The sequence below is a fragment of the Melopsittacus undulatus genome, chromosome 8 (genome assembly GCF_012275295.1).
Source record: "Melopsittacus undulatus isolate bMelUnd1 chromosome 8, bMelUnd1.mat.Z, whole genome shotgun sequence".
In the NCBI taxonomy this organism is placed as follows: domain Eukaryota; kingdom Metazoa; phylum Chordata; class Aves; order Psittaciformes; family Psittaculidae; genus Melopsittacus; species Melopsittacus undulatus.
The window spans coordinates 40,428,364-40,450,594 of NC_047534.1; the positions used below are offsets into that span (position 1 = coordinate 40,428,364).

Consider the following 22,231-nt stretch of genomic DNA (forward strand, 5'->3'; position numbering starts at 1 on the left):
GCAGTTAATTGGCACAGAGACTTTATTCTGTAAAGCACTTGGCTAACGACCTTCCTTAAATTAATAGCATTAAGTGCTATGAGGAAATAAATCTAAAGAATTGCCTGTCATTCGCTTGTCATGTCTAATAACTTCCAATAATGATGGCTGATAGATTTTTGCACATTCCATTATTGAAGTTGGTGCATGTAATTATTCTCCTCATTATATGTAAACAATTAGCAATATTTGGTGTTTCCTTGCAATAAAGCTGTTAAGTAGAAGTAGCCCATTAGAGTTTAGAAACTATTTTTGAAAGCAAAATTTCATTTCCATTGAATACTGCAAATCTGTAGGTATTTGAACATGCTACTGGTTCATTGGACTGAGCTTCATCTGTTGGTAACATTAATAACTTGTTTGTAAATGGGAGGATAGGGAGAATAAAATACTTTGAAGAATTCTGTGTTGATGTGTGGAACCTTTTGTTTCCAGCTTGAGGAAGTAATGGAGAAGGAAACATACAAGACTGCTAAATTAATTCTTGAAAGGTTTGATCCAGATTCAAGTGCAAAGGTAAGAATCTTGATATTAATACTGATTTAATATGAAAGATATTATGGAGCTGAACATTCAAATAATGTTATTTGTAATTAATTGGCAGGAGGCTGAACTACCATCTGCAGGAACGTCTGCAACCTCAAGACCTGGACAAGGTAATAGCCCTGTAAAACGGGTGCTCTTTAGCATAGATACTCATCTTTCATAGCAATTTTCCCTCTAGAAGTCTCTCCGTGATAACATTTGTAGATCGATTGACCTTTATTTAGGGTTAATAGACTTTTTATTAGTCTATGCCATTACTGTTCTGTATTTTTCAGATAAGGGATCTATTGCTAAAGGCCAGTGCTCTTCTGGTCAGCAGGATGTTTAATGCTGTTTGGTGCTAAATCAGAGAGAAAACTAACTTCCTGTGGCATGCTAGCAAGTTTTCTAGCATACTAAGCTGCTTGCAAATCTGTTCATTGGCTTAATTTTTCAATTCTGTTTCTATTTCTGTATCTGGCTAGTTAGACGTGTCCTAATGCAGTGCTTAAACTACTTATATGTGGTGGATGGAGAGATTCCACAAAGCTAGCACAGAAATAGTTTCGTTTAGTCATCCTGGTATTGAAAAGATATCACCATAATTTTTGAAACCCCTAGTAAGTTACATGGTGGTTGTCTTCCTGTCTGACCAAGCTGTGTAAGTAGCAATGGTGGTAAGTTAGTTGTGCAGTCTGTATTAACTAGTTAACTAGTCTTGTGTATGCTTGGGTTTACAAAGCATAATACATGTGCTTTTGCTCCAGGGTTCTGAACAGTGCAAAAGCAGGTTAGTTGGACCCAGTATATGGTGTGTTGTGTTGATTTTGACTTGAGTGGTAATAGAAGGGCTGTGAGGGAGAGGTTTTGAGAGAGAAGTATTTCTGAGAGCTGACCACTATAGACTGGGGTCTGCATTAGTAAGTGTGTAATAGAAGTAGATTTGTAAAGTGAAACAGTTGTTGCTGAGGGGTTTGCCCATGCTATGTATGTTTAAGGGCTTTTATTTAGGGCTAGCTGTAAACTGGTCTCATGGACCTGGTGGAGGGCATCTTTCAGTTCAGTTTCATTTGAGAGGAATGTAAGTGCTGTTCTCTGAGACTCTGTTGAGGTACGAACCAGAGACCTCTTAAGTTGGGACACATCTAAGAATGTAAAGTACACTTCTGATTCAAACATTACTTGACTCTTTCAGGTACATCCACATTAAACAAAGTGATTTATTTTATCCTGAATAAAAATTCAGTTTAGCCTTGGAGAAGACTTTGGAAAATAAATTTTGTAAGTTATCATGACTTACGGATGGATTCAGTGATCTTAAGGGTATTTCCCAACCTAAATCATAACAACGAATCATAGAATGGTTTGGGTTGGAAGGGACATGTCATGTTAAGGGAACCCCTTAATATGATGGCACCTTAAAAATCATTGCTGCTTCTATGATTCTAGAAAATTTTGTTTATGTATGGCACAACTAATTTCTTTTCCCCTTGATCTGTTCCTGAAAACATTTTGATTTGAGAATTGGTGCTACTTTTTGTTCATCTAAAAGAGGATATTCAGACTGTTGTGTTTTGTAGATACATTGTAGTTCAGGAGGGATTTGCTGTGTTTGGCTTGTGGAGACTTGTAAATAACCTGTTCCTGGTATGCGCAGTAATTATTTAATTTTTTAGCTACCAAAAACCTACTACCTTATTGCTGCTCACATTATATATCTACCCAAAATGAATATTTGCTTCTGTTCTGTGCAGTAGATAACTTATTGTAAGTAGATGACACCTCAGTGTGGATGTGATAAAGTTTGTTGTATGCAATATATGGCAGAATTATAGTAATCTGGAATACGAAACTATCAGTTAAAAAGTTAACATTAAAGATTCTCTTCTCTTTGTTCACTTCGGACACAGACTGGCCAGGCAGCAGAACTCATTATCTTGAGCTCTGTAATTGAATATTTTTGAAAAGAGGGTAAACAATGACCAATGTGTAATCAGATTGGACAGTGTTAGGTAGGAGGCAGCTGTTGAAAGGTTAGTTGATATGTTTTTGACTTACCAGTTGGAATGGAAACTTGTGCGTCCTACTCCTTATACAAAGATTTAATCAGCATTACCTAATAGTTAATTCTCAGAAAAACAACTGTTGGTGCCCTAATTTTTGTATGTATTTAGCTGCTCTTGCAGTGTTTGTGGTTTTGACATGCACTTAAATGATTGTGGTTTTAACAGATAATTCAGGTGAACCTGGAGTTTGGTGTAAGAAAGCACCTGGAAATCCAGAAGGAAAGGAGTTTGAAAACTTAAAATTTTATCTATTCAGAAATGTTTTGAGGGGTAGAGTTAATAAGCATATACTTATGCAGTACTCCAGCTGTATGAAAAAAAATCAGGGTAAGTATATTTGCCGTGGACTAAACATTGAGAATACTGTGTTATTACCGCTTGCTTCATTGTGCTAATATAACTGTTAGCAGGTCTGTATTGTAAATGAGATAGCCCCATGACTAGAATTTTATGCAGTAAGAGATGGTTGCAATGTGTGGGATAGGTACAGGCATGAGGAAGAAATAAAATGTGTGGTTGGTCTTTGCCCCTAAAGCCAACAAATTATGTGAACTATATATTGGCCTGCAGTGTGCTTTAGCTCTTTAAAAATGATGTATTCATGTCTACAAAAATCAAGGAGTTCTGAAGTGAGGGAGGAATAAAATAGTTATGCTTGTAAACATGAAAAACACAGCCTTCTCATCACTGGCAATTTCTTAATATTCTTTAAAAGATCATACTGGATCATCAGTTGTGAGTAGTAGCTCTGTTAAGTAATGTATTTGCTTATGTGCCTGTATTATTCAGTGCCAGTAACTGCAGAATTTGGACTCCAGTGTGCTTGAAGCATGAAAGTTATGTTTTGATTTGTCTTCATACACTTGGTTTGTGGATGCTCAAAAAAATCATTAAAAGAAGAAATAAACCTTGGAAAATTGTAAAACTTCATTAAAACTACATCAGCAGTAACTATGTTTTGTTGGCATTGAGACCCAATGGACAGGTTACTCGGCCAACTTGTAGAATTTGAGTTATGGAAATCTGGAACTTTGCAACAGGCGCACTATTAATATGTTGCATCTCAACATATGGCAATTTGAGAAGTATATAGATCATACGCATTTATTGCAGAAGAATATTAGGGCTGATATTGTCAAAGCAGAAAGCAGGTTTAAAGGAATGAGAGGAATTGGTGGGCAACAGGGTTCATATTTGATACTAAAAATGATTACACAATGCTGTACTCTCTGATGTCCTGGAAAATGCATTTGCAGATCCTGGGAATGTTATCAGAGATGTAGACAACAGAAATAATTCAGGTTTGTGTGGTACCAGTAAATAACATTGACAGTGGGATGGAGTACGCTCTCAGCAAGTTTGCCGATGACACCAAGCTGTGTGGTTCGGTTGATACACTAGAGGGAAGGAATGCCATCCAGAGGGACCGTGACACGCTTGTGAGGTGGGCTGATGCCACCCTCATGAAGTTTAACCATGCCAAGTGCAAGGTCCTACACCTGGGTCAGAGCAATCCCAGGCACAGCTACAGGTTGGGTAGAGAAGAGATTCAGAGCAGCCCTACGGAGAAGGACTTGGAGGTGTTGGTTGATGAGAAAATGAACCTGAGCCGGCTTCAGTGTGTGCTCGCAGCCCAGAAAGCCAACCATATCCTGGGCTGCATCAAAAGGAACGTGACCAGCAGGTCAAAGGAGGTGATCGTGCCCCTCTACTCTGCTCTCATGAGACCTCACTTGGAGTATTGTGTGTAGTTCTGGTGTCCTCAACATAAAAAGGACATGGAACTGTTGGAGCAAGTCCAGAGGAGGGCCAGGAGAATGATCAGGGGACTGGAGCACCTCTCGTAAGAGGACAGGCTGAGAAAGTTGGGGCTGTTCAGCCTGGAGAAGAGAAGGCTGCGTGGAGACCTCATAGCAGCCTTCCAGTATCAGAAAGGGGGCTATAGGGATGCTGGGGAGGGAAGGACTATTTATTAGGGACTGTAGTGAATAGGACAAGGGGTAACGGGTTCAGACTTAAACAGGGAAGTTTAGATTGAATATAAGGAAGAAGTTCTTTACTGTTATGGTGGTGAGGCACTGGAATGGGTTGCGCAAGGAAGCTGTGAATGCTCCATCCCTGGCGGTGTTCAAGGCCTGGTTGGCCAGAGCCTTGGGTGACATGGTTTAGTGGGAGGTGTCCCTGCCTATGGCAGGGGGTTGGAACTAGATGATCTTAAGGTCCTTTCCAACCCTAACTATTCTATGATTCTAACATCTACAACCAGTGTAAGAGATGCAGTGCTGGGATGGATGGGCTATTGGTCTCATCATGGAGAGCATTTCTCATTTTCCTTTAAGTTCTTCTGGTAACTTATTTTATTTGGGGAGCAACAGAGTGTTGGCAAGTTCTCTTAAGTATGAAATAAAACAGAGTGAAAGCTAAATGAACTAATGGATTTCTGAGTGTGTGTCTGAGCTTTGTGCATGCATAAATTGATGCCATTTTGTGGAAACTAACAGTAAGTGTTGCGTTCTTACTTCTGTGATGCGGCTAAAACTACTGAAGCACAGCTCTCCAATACTGACTATAGAGCACTTGGGTTCAACATCATTGTAGGAGCAAAAATATGGGGAAAGAGTCATTAAAGTAGCAGTAACTTTTTAAAAATTGAAAGCCTTGCTGAGAGAGGCTTGCTAAAAATGACCCTTCAGAAAGAACAGGCCAAATGGGCAATACTCTTGCAGGTGGCATGGAAATTGCTTCAGAATAGTGTAATAAATACTTGGAGTAAATATGAATATATTCGTGACCTATTGAAACACTCGGAGCTGTTAAGCAACAAAAATGTATGTGTTTAAACCACATAATATAGGAAAACAGCCTTCACAGCCTTCAAAATGCAGAAGTAACATCCATAGGTACAAATTGTCGCCATGATCTTTGACATCTTTATATGTAAAACTGTTATAAAGCAGGCTTTGTAATGAAAAAGAATGAAGAAAATGTTAGCAGTGCATTAAAATGTCTTTACAGATATTTAAAATGATCTTGGAACAAGTGAAGTTAGGCTTCGTACTTACCACTTCATTTTTTCAAGACCTGTGGAGCTGAGGAGTTGAGAAATTGCATACGTTTAACTTGATTTTGGAAAGTGGTGCAGGAGTGGAAACTATAACAAACTTGAAAATTTGGATAAATGGTGGGGCAGAATCATTATATTGTTTGTAGGTGAGTCATGCCTGTTGGTCAGATGGTGTGGAGAGGATGATGCAATTATTGTAATGTAGTTAGACTTGAAAGGTTACTAGTAAGGTCTCTCACAAAAAGCTCTCCAAGAAATCGTAGTGGTGAGGTTTGTCATAAATTAATTCTTGATTAAAATAAAACTTTGAACACATGAACAGTTTTCAAAATAGAAACAAGTCACCAAGGAAACCTTAATGGAATTTTTGCAACTACCTCACCATTTTATCCTGTTTTCCAGTTTCTGAACAGTTTAAGTAGTGAGGGGGCTTGCTAAAACCAAGTTCAAGTGCAGAATCTTTATACCTGTTGGGTGATCTAACTTGCATGATAAAGTTGTGTGAGGCAATGTAGTCACATGCACAAGAAGGTGTGGCAAGGGAAGGCTAGTAATTTATTCTGCTCTGTAGAAAACTGGATTAGGTGGGTTTTTAGTAAGACTGCACAGTTGTAGTCTTCTGATTATATCAGTGTTTTTATTCATTCTTATGGTGTATATTAGTCCTACTTATATATACAGATAAGTAAGCAAGAACATAGCCTATGTATGTTGTAATTTTGTGGCACTAGTTGTTGGTGATTTTTTTCCAACTTGTGTTAGTATGCCAGTGATACCAACTTTGTCTTAGCTAATGCAACCAAGAGTCTAAGCTGTCACTTGTTAACCATGTTAATGTCTTCAGCCCTGAAGTGAGGGTTTCATTTTGGTTTGGTTTGTTGCAATAGTGTATTTCAAAGGCTGCCTGGAGGTCCTGAGGTTTAAATGGGATGATAGTGACTGGTGTTCATTAAGCACGGCTCATGAGCATTGTTCCTTGTTTGTTTTGGGGAACAAACTTCTGTATAAATATAATGGAACTTCATGTTTGCATGAATAATATCCAAGCCCTAGTTTATTACTGGAATTATATTCCCATTGGTATTAATAAGATCTCTGGCTTCATATAAGAACTGAAGAAACCTATTTTTCATAATATCTGTTTAATAGTAACTCTCATAGTGGAATGAGAGGAGGTGAAAGTAGGGACATATTCCATTGGAGCCTGTTCTTGCTTCATGACAATCTAAGCACATAACTTGTTCATAGGATTGCTGAAGCAACTGAACAAAAACAATATGATCTGAATGAAGCATTGTAGTTTCTTCGGCTTTAGAATTGTTTCTGTCTACCCAATATGAAATTACTTTAGTAACTCTGGGCACTTAGCATGGATATTTGAGACATGAGTGGATAGTTTTTGGTCCCGTGGAAAGCTAAGTACTTGGAAGCATGTTTAAGTCATGAACAGTGGTCGGTTCTGTCTGTACACTGTAGCTTGACCCTAGCTGTTTTCTGATCTTCAGCATTCTGCCTTAGAGAGCAAAATTGTAGGCTAGTTATCTGCTAATTTTCTTCTAGAAGAATGTTGCCCTTAATATGTAAAGGTTAATTATTATTGTTTTTTAAATATAGTGTTCTGTGTGTGGGTTATTTCTATGATATGCTCAGTCAGGCAGATTGTGATCTTTAGTTATAGGACTTTCTGGTTTTGTTTGACTCAAATTTGCTGGCTGGAATAATGATATTTGTGTGCATTTGCTAATCTCTTATAATGCTAGATACTAAATTCTGTGTGCACATATTCTTGTAAGAAATACGTCAGAGGACCACAGCTCAGAGGAATGCTTCTACACCCTCGCCTACAAGTCCTAAAGAAGGCTCTCCGAAATCATTGGTTCCGGCATCTCCTAATCTGCAGAGAGACACGTTACCTCTGAGTGGACCCTCGGAAAGAACTGTTGTGCCACCCTTGCAGTCAAATGTTCTACCAAGACGCCCTGGATCCCCTGCTACTTCAGTGTCTGGAATGGGTAAACAGAACACTTAATGTTATTTACAGTTTATATTGTTTTCTCTGGTTACCAATAAAATAGGCCATTTTCAGACAGTATGGAAATGGCATTTCATTTGGAAATAGGAGAGCAGTTATCTGATTAAGCAGGAGTTCCATATTCAATTAGCCATAACTCTCTACAGCTGGCACCTTTTGATGCTGGAACCTATTGCCTGAGCTCATTTAACTGTTATGGCTTTTTTGTTTAAATGGCAATAAAACTTTGCAGTATTCTGTAGTCAACAATATACCATACCTTTTTATGTTCTTCGTTTAGAAGAGCTCTACACTTACATAAATCAGATACAGAGGAGAACACTTTCAGAATATATTCATGCTTCTCACTAAACCCTGCACATTTTTTTTTAACATGTGTCTTGATATTTATTTGAATTTTTACTCTAGGAGGTATAGTCATGCAATCTATACTCATAGATTAAAGTGTAAAGTATCAGATACATTGAAAAAGTTGCCTGTTGTAGTTGAATTCTTCTAAAATGCATTGTTACTTTGGTAGAAGAGTCAAAAGTTTAGCAACAGGTTGAAATCTGGTAGAAATTAATGCTCTGTAAAATTTGTTTTCGTATCCTGAAAATGCAAGGAAAAATCCTTGATTTCTAGGTTGGTCTTGAGATGGGATGTATTTTATTAAACAAAACATCAACTAGGAGAGATGGCAAAATTTGCGAGTTGGTGGGAGGCGTTTTCATTCTCCTCATGCATGGTAAAGCTGTGTAAGTGTTAGTGCCAGGACTTCCGCTTGTTGCAGGATGTTTGGCAAGTTGTATCACAAGGCAAAAAAGGAGATCAAATGCTGTCTTGAAAATACAAGGGATGCAACTTGCCAAGAATCTTCTAAGCACTGCTGTAATGTGGAGTAATTCTTTGCTCTTTACAGTGATCAAGAGTATTTTCTTCTGTCCTGTATTCCTTTTTTTTTAATTTGGAGTTACCTAAGTTTTACAAACTGGATGTCCTTGCTTTAAAGTAGGACTGTAAATATGTTGACACCCAGTTTCTTAATGAAAGATCTTGGGCAGCTGAATGTTCAATTGCCTGTTTGTATTGCTTAGTGTAATGGAATAAACTTGTCCTGAAAAGCTGTGATCTCTCACTTCTCTGCTGAGTTCATTAAGGCTAATTTTTTGTTAGTAATTGTTTACCTGTATTATGAAACTGCTAAATTTGTTTTTATCCCTGAAGTGAACCTTAAAGGCAAGTTATTACTAAGTCTTAATTATCTTGAAGTACCAGAAATCAGCTCCTTGCACCAGGAAATTGGTCATTTGGTTACAAATCAAGTTTACTGAAACCTGCTTACTGAAAATTCCTTGAAGAGTTTAAAATCACATGTTCCTTCTTGTTTAAGAAGCTGGCTATATAACAGAATAGTATTTGCTGTATAATAGTTTTATTCTTAGGGGAAGATTAGGGCACATTGACTAAGCTGGGTAAAATTTAGTTGTGCAGAAATGCTTTAGAGGAAGAAAGGGAAAAAAGTAATGAAATAGTTTGAAAGGACAGTTACCAAGCCTGTTACAATATTTAATGTAGTTTTTGTGATAGTGCTTTATATGGACACTCCCCCCCCCACCCCAATATGGAGCAAATGTGTTATTTTGTTGTAGATGGCAATGGAAGTGACTGCAATTGTCAGTTAATATGGAAGCCCTGTTTTGTCTTGTATTTCCCCAAAATTTTCAGGCATATAAAATCTCAGTCATGTAGCTGTAGTGCAAAGTATGTCAATTCAGTATCTGTAGGAGTAGTATCATTGTATCTAAGTTTATGCATGGATTGCAACAAATGTAAATAGCCTTAATTACCTCTACTTTAGAGAAGATTAATAATTCATTTTCATTATACTATATTTTGTAGAGGAGAATCAATTTAATGTGCATTACCACAGAGCTCCCATATGTTTGAAAATTAATAACCAGCAGGTAGTTGAGAGTTTGCCAAGCTTTGCAGAAATGACCAGTCTTTCTACAATGATTGCTTTTGATGTTTATATTAATTACTGGTGTCCATAACAGCATGAAAACTAAGATGGTTGGTTTGAGTTATTAGTAGGCAGGTAATTGAAGTTCTTGGGAGTGTGTGATGATGTTTTGTTCTTGATAACTTTCTTTAATTTTTACATTGTTTATTAAATTCAAGAAACTTTACATGTATTTAAGATGATTAGCTCATACAGAAATTTGGTCTTTTAAATACAGAGCTTAATACACATTTAAGTGTTAGCCAGGTATTCACAAAATCAGTCTAGGTGTAATTTTGTTACAGATTGTATCAGTGTGCCAGTGTATCAATCTTTACTTCACATCTATGTTGGATGTTGCCCATTCAGTTATTTTTTTGATGGAAGTATTGTATCTGTTGGGTACTTGCGAAGCTTTTAGGAATTGCATTTTGCCTGAATACTTGGGATAGCATAAACCACTAGGTCCAGTTTATGTTGCACTGAATTTGTTCTGCCTTGGTACTATGAGGGTTTTTGTAATCTGGGTTCCCGATTGTTGACAGAATACAGGAATAATTTGGGAATGCATTCTGTGACATCTCCTGAATTCAATTCTCTTGTCTGTGAACATGAGGGTTATTTTAAAAACATTTGTCTTGAGCATCAAACTTATTTGTGCTTACAGAAGAGTTGTAAATTGCAGTATTTTCTAATAAATTTTTTTTTATTAGAAAGGTCCTCCACCTGGGTTAGAGCAATCCCAGGCACAGCTACAGGTTGGGCAGAGACGAAATTCAGAGCAGCACTGTGGAGAAGGACTTGGAGGTGTTGGTCAATGAGGAAATGAACATGAGCTGGCTTCAGTGTGCACTTACAGCCCAGAAAGCCAACTGTATCCTGGGCTGCATCAAAATTATCATGACCAGCAGGTTGAAGGAGGTGATCCTGCCCCTCTACTCTGATCTCATGAGACCTCACTTGGAGTACTGTGTGCAGTTCTGGTGTCCTCAACATAAAAAGGACATGGAACTGTTGGAACAAGTCCAGAGGAGTGCCAGGAGGATGATAAGGGGACTGGAGCACCTCTCGTAAGAGGACAGGCTGAGAAAGTTGGGGCTGTTCAGCCTGGAGAAGAGAAGGCTGCGTGGAGACCTCATAGCAGCCTTCCAGTATCTGAAGGGGGGCTATAGGGATGCTGGGGATGGACTCTTCCTTGGAAACTGTAGTGACAGGACAAGGGGGTAACGGGTTAAAACTTAAACAGGGAAAATTTAGATTGGATATAAAGAAGTTCTTTACTGTAAGAGTGGTGAGGCACTGGCACAGGCTGCCCAAGGAAGTTCTGGATGTTCCATCCCTGCAGTGTTCAAGGCCTGGTTGGCCAGAGCCTTGGTTGACACAGTTTAGTGGGAGGTGTCCCTGCCTATGGCAGGTGGGTTGGAACTAGATGGTCTTAAGGTCCTTTCCAACCCTAACTATTCTGTGATTGTATGTTTCTATGACTATAATTCTGCGATTCTGTGATTTATGGTTCTGCTTGTAAAGATTAGGACAGTCCACTTAGGTCGATTATGCGGTATTGGTGAGCACTGCTTTGAAAGGCTATACTGTCAGAAATATTACAACCTTGATGTCAAGATTAGGCTCATTCTATGTGTTGCACTTTGAGAGGGCACTGCTGAAAATGTTTGATTCCTCTGGTTTCTGATGTTTGCAGTAAAGAATGGAGGTTAGCTGTACATGGCATTCAGCTTGAGGTTTACCACAATGTAGCACATTCTGTGAAGATTTAAAGGTAGAAGGCTTGAGATGGTAATTATTGGCAGCTACATTTAATGTGGTATTTAAACTTAAAAGACCATCTTGGATCAGCTTATCAAGTAGTAAGACTTGATGTGTTGTCTTTGCCTGTGTAAACTCTACTTGAGGTATGTGTTACTTCTGTGCATTTATGTATGTATATGTTTATGAAAGAGTATCAGTTGTGTTGGAAACTATGACAGTGTGTGTTCTTCCTCGTGCAGTACCCAGCTAAGGTGCTACAAGAAAGCTAGATCTGTATTCTAAGAAGCTTAAGTCCTGTGTTTTTTCCTTAGCATCTTTCATTTAAATGTCCTTCTAAATTAGTTCAACTTGCTAACAAACTGTACTCTCCTGGGAGTACATTATTTGGATTTTTAAAAAATCCTTTTTGCATCTTCAGACAGTAGATTTAGTTTGTTCTACCCTTTAGCTTCCTCTTTGCTTATTGGGCATCACTGGGGATTCTGTGAAACACGTCTTCTCAAGAAAAATACTGGAAGTGTACAGCAAATTGAAAGAAAATTGAAGGTCAAGTCTGTTGTTACTAGAAGCCTTTCTTTTAAGCCATTCCTTTTGTGTATCTTTTTTACTGGTTATAGTGAGAATAGCTGCAAGCTAGAACTCTTCCCTGAGAAAACACTGGTTACTTTTTCTGCCTTGAGACTTTTATTTCTATGAAACATGCTTAGTTCTTGCATGCCTTAAGATTACCATGTGCTCATCTCTGTACAAAACCTGCTAATATTAGTTAATTTTTTTTTTTTTATATCTAACCTTCTTAACTATCTTGTGCTTGAAAAGGACTTTTGCATTGTTACAAGTAAGCTTGTCATTGGGTTGAATTGGGTCTTACTGGTCAGGTTTCATAATTTTGTGTTCAGGTGAAGCTGACCATTTTGTCCCAGTTTCAGAATTTTGAAAGGACTCTTTTGTTGTCCTACTAAAACAGTTTTTTTTTTTTAATTTTTTGTGGCCTTTGAATGTAATCCATAAAGGTCTTATGAATATTTAAGCAAGACATTTTAAGTCTTCTGTTTTCCCTCCCACCTTCCAGTGCTCACTTAAGTATTTTGCGTTCAAGAACAACTATGGAGTCTGTTTGTTCTAAGTACTGTAACTTAATACCTTCTGTGCTTGTGTAAAATATGTCCTGTTCCAAGAGTGTGGCCTTGAGAAGAAGCTTCAGTTGTTTTAATGGTCACATCTGGACAATTCAGGTCTTACCAAATCATGTTTTGCTCATTATGCATATAATCTGTTTTAAGGCTGAAAAGAAAGGTAGGCATAAGAACTCAGAGCTACATAAATGGAAATTGGTATCTTGCAGAGGTCTTGTATAAGCCAGGTGTTTTAAAACTTCTTGGAAAGACAGGTTTGGGCCACTGGTCTATTTTAGCAGCCATATGTAAACAGGTGGAAAAGGTAGTACCAACTACTGTTACCTCTTGGTGAAGTTTTATTTTGATACTAGTTTGTTAAACACATGGGATATGAAAAATGGTATCTGAATAGTGACCTTCTGCCTTCTTTGATTAAGCATAAATCTGAAAGCATCAAGCTTTCCATTAAACATAGGATTACCAAAATAGCAAATGGCTGGACAAGTTTAATGTGTAGACTGAATGCGCACGGAGGGCATGCTTATGTAGTGTAGTAGCTACACAGAAACCAGTGGGTGCTTCACTGGTAACATCTTTAGTTCTTCTACTGTTGCAGTTGGTCTTAACAGATTTGTAGCTGTGAATTTGAAGTGTTGAATATGCAGAGTTGAGAGTATATGAAGAAAATTCAAAGAAGGAGTTTTGCTTAAGAAGCCTCTATTCATGAGTAATTATTAAATACTGTTGATGCCTTAAGTTCTTTAGAAATTACAAATGTAATTACATATGCAAGGTGTAAAAGTAAATAAGCTAAGGGCGAAGAGAACCTTTCAACTATTGTGGGTTTAAAAAACTTATAGCTTTCTTAGTGGAATAAGAAATATGTCCGTGTATATTAAGTAGGTGCAATTGTTTTATTACACTAGCATGCACAGTGAAGTGCCATAGTTCATGTAATAGTACAGTTGAAAATTTTGACACAGTTTGTGTCCTCCTAGGTCTTCACCCTCCAGGACCTCCTTTAGCAAGACCTATTCTTCCTCGAGAAAGAGGAGTTGTGGATAGAGTTATTGAATATTTGGTTGGCGATGGTCCTCAGAACAGGTAAAATGTTGCTAAAGGAAAGATCTAAATACTCAAGAAATACAAAACCCCATAACTTTAAGCCACATGTGTCAAGGTTAAAGAATTGCAAATGAATTTGTCCGAAACTTTTGTAATGAAATGGCCCTTTCTCAGTGCTTCACCTGAGATCTCTTTGTAGGAAAAATGGTAACATTTTGACAAAATTAACCTCTGCTTTGGTTGGTATTAGTCATGTAATACAGAAAGAAAAACCTCTGCTCATGTGGGTGAATGAATTCTGTTTTGAACTAAGAAATAACTTTGATTGTCTTAGAACTTCAGATTAATTGCCATTATAAATTATTTCAGATTGCCTTCAGAGTTGTCCAAACATACTGTAACTTCTGTGTTAACAGTAGTCACTTTTCACATTGACTGTATTCTAATGAAATATAAATTTGGATATTATTTTCTGACAATTACATTTAATATGTTGAGCCATGAGATTTAGGTTGCAGCTAAGAATATTTCACTGTTCATAAACAAACTTAAAAAAACTAATTTAATATACAGATTGTTTGCTTTAAAGGATAATAATTTCACTGTGGAAATTAGCTTTTAAGAGTAAATATCAAAGCTCTTAGTATCAAATGTGAAATACGTCTCACTTCAGTGTATTATTACTTAAAGGTACGTAATTATATATTATTCATGTTTTCTAGGTACGCCCTTATATGTCAGCAGTGTTTTTCTCACAATGGTATGGCATTGAAGGAGGAGTTTGAATACATAGGTAAGAGCTGATCTATGGTAGACTATTAGTTGGCTTATGTTTCATAACTAACATGCATCATACTTCATTCTAGTTGCAGTTAAGTACTTAACTGACACTGAAATGCCACTTCATATGGGAACAGTTTTATGCTAACTTATTACTCTGTACCTTAAGATTCACTTCAAGACTTAAAGGAGTACTTTATCGCAGCCTTCAGGCCAAGGATTTTATGTGTGGAAAAGTATTCAGTAGAAATAAGCCTCTTCCCATACATCCCTGAGAATTGCTACTGGCTATGAATGGTTCTCAGAAGGGTTTTATATTGAGAAACTATATGACATTAAAGTATGCCTCTTTTACCAGAACTTAAACAATATTTTGCTTTGGCAAGAAGATGTTGGGGAGGTATCGGAAAAGGAATAGGAACAAGCCCTAGGGGGCTATATGTGAATTTATGGCTGACAATAACTTAAGACAAACACAGCTCTTTATTGAACACAGATGTTTTATTTTGCTTCCTTTCCATCACAAGTGTGAGCCTGATGCTTAAGAAATGAGGGAAACTTAGGTAAATTCCCTCTTTTTTTACTTAATAAACATTTAGTTTTGCTGAATATTGTGAGTAAATATACAGCATTGTAAGAAAAAGATAAACATTTCCTATGGAACCAAAGAAATGTAGCCTGTTTGTCCTCTTAACTTCAAGTGAGTTCACAATTCAACTGTGCAAGAAATTGCCGCTTTCCCTTCTTGTCTCGTGGGGGAAAGGAGGAAATACGCGTTTTAACGATTAAGTGGCATCCAGTACTTCTCCAGGATAAAACTGTCTGTTCTTAATTAAGCATCATTTGAGCAGAATGCTCCTCAAAAATCAGAGAGACATGCCTTGCAAGATCCATAGCATCTATTTATTCAAGGGGTGAGGAAAGTGGAATCTGAGGGTGTGGGGGAAGTCATCTTAATTCTTTTGTAGAAATTAATTCTTTTGTAGAAAACTTAAGATTTAAGAGAAAGAAAACTTAAGAGAAAATGAAGAGAACTTAATTCTTTTGTAGAAAAGAGCACTATGTAGGAACATCTGGCGGTACTGAATTGTGTTCATTGTGACCAAATCTTTCACAGTGGTGTGCAGTACTCAGTGCAGAAGGGTTGAAAGCAAACAGGTTTTCAAGAAGCAAATATATGCTGAAGTTGACAATGATACCTGCTTATGTAAATTTGATGGAGGTACTCTCAGGTGTTGATAGTAACTCATTTAATTCTCTTAAGTATTTCAGTTAGAATATAGTATAGGAATGAAGGTGAAAGGTGAAATTAATTAGTGATGCTACTCTTTGTGTATGCTTTTGTGTAGCATTTAGGTGTGCCTACTGCTTTTTCCTGAATCCTGCAAGGAAAACTAGACCTCAGGCTCCACGACTTCCAGACTTCAGTTTTGAAAGAAAGCAGTCTACAGAATCACAATCTGAAACTGGGCCTCTAGAACCTAGAGAGAGAAAGCCCCAGGAGACTCAACAGACAGAAGGTATATGCTAATCTCTTGAATTTTTCTAAGTCTAATGAAATCCTCCCGGTCATCTAGCTCTTGGTTTATATGACCTTTTTTGTAAAACTAACTGAAGAACTCAAGCACTTGAACAGGCCTCCTAGTGAGTTTGTCAATGCCCTATGCCTGTCAATGTTTGAGATATTTGGACAATGACCTTAATGGCATGTTTTAACTTTGGGTCGGGCAGTTGGCCAAACGATTGTTGGTCCCTTCATTTGGTCTAACTTTGTAGTGGGCGCAGTTTGTATTTTTTTTTTTTTTAATTCTTGGTCCTTCTAGCTTAGCTTGTTGATAATATTGTCTTCTCTCCTGTAGCCTAAAATTTCTTCATGTTAGGCAATATCTCTCAAGCAAATCATGGCATAACAATTCTTTTCTGTCTAATGTTACTGATGAACAGATAGAAAGTAACACTGTAGATTACAGAAATAGTTAAGAAGGAAATATGTACCAAAGTGGTTAACTTTCACTGTGTTCAGCAGGTCATTTGATTGAGGTGTGTTGGAATTTCTGCCTTTGTTCCTTTTGCTGTTTTCCTCAGGGCAGGAAAGTCTAGTAAAACTGCCTTGTTTAATTTCGGGGAGTTCAAAGACAAATTGTCAATTTTAGTTTAACATAGTTCCTTTTGAAATGTTTTATAGTCTGCAGATACAGTAGGCATCTGGTGTACAGCCAACAGGAAGATGCAGTGCGTTTTAAAAGAGTCTAAGAATTATAATTTCCAACCAGAGAAGCTCCAGTTAGGTATGCTGTTGAGAATTTGATGGTATTTTCCATTAGTTTAAACAGGAATCATAGGGGGAAGTTATTGAATAGTGTACAGCCCTGAGATTCAGGCTAGGAGAACACGAACTTTGGGAAACTGTCAGGAGTGTAACAGAAAGACTGTTTCTGCTTGATTACCTTTAACAGGGAGTACAAAATAGCATTGCCCTTCAGTTTGTGGCGTGAGAAGGCTGCATGAGACTGGTAGGGAAGTCATATCTAACTGTAGCCATCTCTGGATGTGGTCTGATGTGGGAGCATTACAGGGAAAACTTGACTGGTTTCTTTTTCTGTACCATAGTGCACTCTTCATTAAAAGTACTATTACTAGCATGAAATAAGACTGAAATCAGATGCATGAAGCTAAGATGATAAAATTACATCTTTGCCCTCAAGTAACCTAATTGTCTTGTCAGTGAGTGGAGGGTAGGCCAGTAGCTTGTTGAGTACTTCTAAAGTTAGAAGGTTCTTATAGAAAAGACATAATTTGTTACTGGGGTCTTAAAAATTCTTATTTTCCCTGTGTCAATCAAGTGTGGAAGCCCTTAAAGCAGGATTTACCAAGTATTTCAGGGTAAAAATAAGGTGGTTTTATTCCAATAAATGTGATTTGACTCATTTACCTCTAATGCTGAAAATTGCTTGGTTTTTTGTTGGTGTGGTCTTGTATTAATGTGCTGCTTTATTTAAAAACAATGACAAACCATTGTGGAGTTGGTTTCGCAGCTCTTTTTTTCTGCTAGGAAGCATATGGCAAATTTTTTTTTTGGAAGAGACATAAGTAACTGGTTTACTGACTTTTAGTTTTATCTGGCTTTAGTATCTGATCTTTTATTTATTTCCAAGGTGATACAAAAAAATCTGTCTTGATAATTGCTAAGCAAACAGAAATGGAGTATATTTTAACATTTTATGCAAGTAATATCTGAGAAATGTCTTCTTGATGTACAAAATGCATACCCTATCAGTTTGTCACTGTGCATTATCTGCTTGTGACTTGCCACAAGGTAATCTCTCACGAATGAGAAAATAACATTTTCAGTAATTCACTTTTTCCATCAGAACCCTAATTTGAAAGACAACATACATAGAGTCAGGCTTGATTAATAAATGAATGTATTCCTTGATTGTAAGTTAAAGGTATGAAGCCATCATTGAGGTATAGCTCTGGAGAAGGCTTTTGTTCATTACAGTAATACAACTACTGTCATAGCAAGAATAGACAATATCTTCACTTACAGATGTAGATAACCATTAAAAACAGGAAAGCAACTTCACTGTAATGTTGACAACACCAGGAGATCCAGCTTTTATCTGTAACTCATTTAAACCATAGTTACATAGCTCAAAGAAACTGCACGCTAATGTGATACAGAAGTGCTATAAACATTTTTTTTACCGGTCAGCTACTTCTACTAATGAGTAGAGCATCAAGCTGAATCTCTTTTTCAGTTGTGTGCTCGTGCAGTGACAAGCATGTTATATGCAACTCCTGTGGATAAGAGATCTGAAGAATGGTTATGGAGAGTGCTGTTGGCACTGAACCTTGGATTTCTTTGAATCCTCTACAAATATGGAGTTGTCAGATGTCAGTCTGATACAGATTATTGGGACAATTGTCATGCTTCCTTATTCAGCAGAGTAACTTGGGAAATTTTCATACCAGAATGAAGCAATATACTTCAGTTCTCTTCTTACCTTTTTCTTAAATGGCTCAATGTTGATTTTCTTTTTTCTCCACCAAAAACTAGTCAGTTTTCTTATGCACTTCTCTTAAAATATTAATGTTTGGATCCTACTGAAAAAGCCAACAGCAACCACACTTATCCTCTTGATTAATTTTGTCTTGCCTGTATTGGTACTGGTACACTGCATTCTTCATTCAGGTTTAACGTTTAGCAGTGTTTCAAAGGTTGAAAAAACTTGATTGCTTCAGTATTTTGTGGTGAGTATCTATCTGGTGATGATGTTCAGAGGTCATCGTTAGCTGCCTCTGAACTTCAGATTTCAGCATGGAGCTCAGCACTTTATGGACAGCTTCCTGTGTTGTCTCCAGATTTTTGTGGAATTCCTTGACCATCTGAGTGAAATATTTTAGGATGATTTAATGCTCTGTCACTTTTAAGGATTCTTGGAATACAGCAACTGCTATTATGTTTGTAAGGACTTCCATTTAAAAGGCAAATGCAGACACTTGGTTTGTTGCTCAGCAGATGGATTCACAGTAATACTGCAGCGTAATGCCACTTCAATTGCGTGCTTATTTGAGTTCTACCTAAAGTAGGGCTTGAGTTTGGGCAAGAGTTAAAGGTGGAGCAGAAATTTCAACTAGGAATAAAACTGGTTGAGAACAGAGAACTAAGAAATAAGCTTGAGTATTTGTTCTGGTCACAAATGTAGTGGTTTTGTGGTGTTTTTTTATTGGTTTTTTGTTAAACTGGGCTGGAGGCATTTTCTGCTTGAGAGGTTCGGCTTGCCTTCTTAAGAAATATGCTCTGCTTTTATAGGACAGCATGAGCCTGCTATATTTTTTGTAAACCATTGTTGCTTTTCAAAGATGTGAGTTTCTGCCTGCTGTGCTCTTTACTTAGTTCAGCTACTGTGGCTAGAATTCAGTGATTTCTCAAGCAGGCATGGGTCAGCTCATCCTGAGTTTAATGACTTGTTTACAAGTTCTTTTGGTTTAAAAATGCATTATATTTCCAGTGTACCACAGCTCAGTTTTGCTGAACAGCATAGTTTGCTTTTGTTTTTTTCGTAGGATGTAAAGGATACAGGGAATCAAATGCTATGCCATTATTGTGCTGTTTTTACAAAGGTTTCACAACAGCTTTCTATACTATCAAAGCCATGAACAGAGACTACTGTGAAGCACATGTTACTTAAAGATATCTCAGACACATGGAACTGTCTCAGTCTGCTCTAATGGGGAGTTGCAGTAGTGAATAAAACTTGTCCCAAAGGTCTTGAAAGTAAAAGTAAAGTAGCTGTATTTTAGTGCAATTATTTTACACAATTTTTTGTAAGTTCCTGCATAAGAGACATATTTTACCTAATAGTGGTGCGGTATTATGATTTTGCTGCTTACACGGTTCTGCAACAAGAAAAGGGGTAACTGCCTACTTAAAATGTGGAGTATATATGCTTTCTAAGTACTAAGCATTAAGCAGGAGTCTTGGGGAGAAGAGGGAGAAGGAACTGCTGTAGCCAGGAGTCAGATTTTTCAAGTTGCATTGGTGCAGCTCTTAAATTTGCCTCAGATCTGTGTAGGGCTGTTTGCTGTTGAGATCATGTATGTGTAGCTACATTCTTCAGTTTAATTATGGATTAAGGATAATTGTCAAGGACACCAGTTTTGTTGTCTTTTTATGGTCAGAGCTTTTTCTTGTTAGCTACTGTTACAATAGCTTAAATCATGCAATATTGTCATCAATTTGACTTTAGGCAAGCTTTCCATTAATTGGTGTATTTAAAATGAAATCACTGTTTAAGTTTAATGAAGGTTGGTCATATTTATAGTTAGTAGCACCACTTACTATGGTTGCCCTAACTACTAATTTAAAGGACTTACTCTTTACTTCCTTATAACTTATCAGACCTAATTATTGGACCAAAATTTTCCTTGTAAGTTTGTTTTAACTGCATATTTTGGAGAGCTTCTTCACCCTTCTGGTGAAGGGAAAAAATCTTGTAATACCTGACTGTTTTTTTGTTTTCTTAGAGAAACAGTGTTTCCATACTTTTTAGTAGAATATAAGAATGGAATCAATGTCTTCCTTCTGTTCCTTTGAGTATAGATAATTAGTACTCAGTCAGATTTTCTCCTTTTCCTCAGAAGCTTCCACTTGCTTCTGCTAGTGGTTATCTCTGGAGCTGTCCTCAAACATGTGGATGACCAGCATCCTCCTGATCAGACTGAATCAATAGTCTCTTTACCTCGATCAGACTGAGTTACTTCTACAGATTGCTAAGCATTGGTCAGTTGAGGACTGGAACACTGAAAATAAGTAATAGTTGGGCTGTGCTACAGATAAATTTAGGGCATGGATTTGTCTCTTCCTAACATGCTGTACTTTCTTTTACTCAAACCTAAACAGCAGCAGTAAAAAAGGAATGTAAGTCAAGTGTGGAGGGATTGTAGAAGGAAAAGACACAAAGTTATTAATAGAATTTGAGGCTGAAGAGAAAATGCGGAGATGAGACAGAAAACTGACAGTTGAGTGATAAAGATTGAGCACAGGCGGGGATTAGGTCAAGATTGAAATTGAAGAGGAGGAAGGGAAAGTGGGATATTCGGGAAAGAAACTGGGAACATTAATTTGCTTGGGCAGAAATAGGGGGATTGACTGTCTGACAAATAAGCCCAGAGAAGTTTTGGAAAAAGAAACCAGGGCAGGTATGGAACAGCCTGTGATTGAGAAAGCAGGGAAGGAAGCTGAACTGGGAGGTAACTTGGCCTCAAACTCACTAAGGTGGAGTATCAAGTCAAAGGAAGAAATGGAGCAGCTGGGCTCCACTGAGCAGTCTGGGATGGAGCCTGGGACTAGCTAGATGGAGCTCTGTGTGATGGTCCCGAGTTCTTCATAGAATCATAGAGTAGTTAGGATTGGAAAGGACCTCAAGATCATCTAGTTCCAACCCCCTGCCATGGGCAGGGACACCTCACACTAAACCATATCACCCAAGGCTTCATCCAACCTGGTCTTGAACACTGCCAGGGATGGAGCATTCACTACCTCCCTGGGCAACCCATTCCAGTACCTCACCACCCTCACAGTAAAGAATTTCTTCCTTAGATCCAGTCTAAACCTCTGCTGTTTAAGTTTCAACCCGTTACCCCTTGTCCTATCACTACAGTCCCTAATGAATAGTCCCTCCCCAGCATCCCTGTAGGCCCCCTTCAGATACTGAAAGGCTGCTATGAGGTCTCCACACAGCCTTCTCTTCTCCAGGCTGAACAGCTCCAACTTTCTCAGCCTGTCTTCATGTAGGAGGTGCTCCTGTCCCCTGATCATCCTCGTGGCTCTCCTTTGGACTTGTTCTAACAGTACCATGTCTTTTTTATGTTGAGGACACCAGAACTGCACACAGTACTCCAAGTGAGGTCTCATGAGAGCAGAGTAGAGGGGCACGATCACCTCCTTTGACCTGCTGGTCACGCTTCTCTTGAGGCAGCCCAGGATACGGTTGGCTTTCTGGGCTGTGAGTGCACACTGCTGGCTCCTGGTCATTTTTTCATTGACTAACACCCCCAAGTCCTTCTCCCCAGGACTATCGTGAATTTCCTTTTTGCCCAACCTGTAGCTGTGCCTGGGATTGTTCTAACCCAGATGTAGGACCTTGCACTTGGCATGGTTAAACTTCATGAGGTTGGCATCAGCCCACCTCACAAGTGTGTCAAGGTCCCTCTGAATGGCATTCCTTCCCTCTAGTGCATCAACAGAACCACACAGTTTGGTGTCACCGGCAAACTTGCTGAGGG

The 22,231-nt window shown here is 38.0% G+C and overlaps 1 protein-coding gene across 3 annotated transcripts in view; it reads left to right on the top strand.

Annotated features, from left to right (window-relative positions):
* Positions 1-22,231, top strand: part of LNPK (lunapark, ER junction formation factor) — a 47,534-nt gene that overhangs the window by 21,860 nt on the left and 3,443 nt on the right. For all 3 annotated transcript variants that reach the window (XM_031052274.2, XM_005152587.3, XM_031052275.2), the window contains exons 7-12: positions 475-555; positions 644-695; positions 7,488-7,706; positions 13,594-13,699; positions 14,383-14,453; positions 15,790-15,960. In XM_031052274.2, the coding sequence (XP_030908134.2) occupies positions 475-555; positions 644-695; positions 7,488-7,706; positions 13,594-13,699; positions 14,383-14,453; positions 15,790-15,960 (700 nt within the window). The remainder of the gene's footprint in view (positions 1-474; positions 556-643; positions 696-7,487; positions 7,707-13,593; positions 13,700-14,382; positions 14,454-15,789; positions 15,961-22,231) is intronic.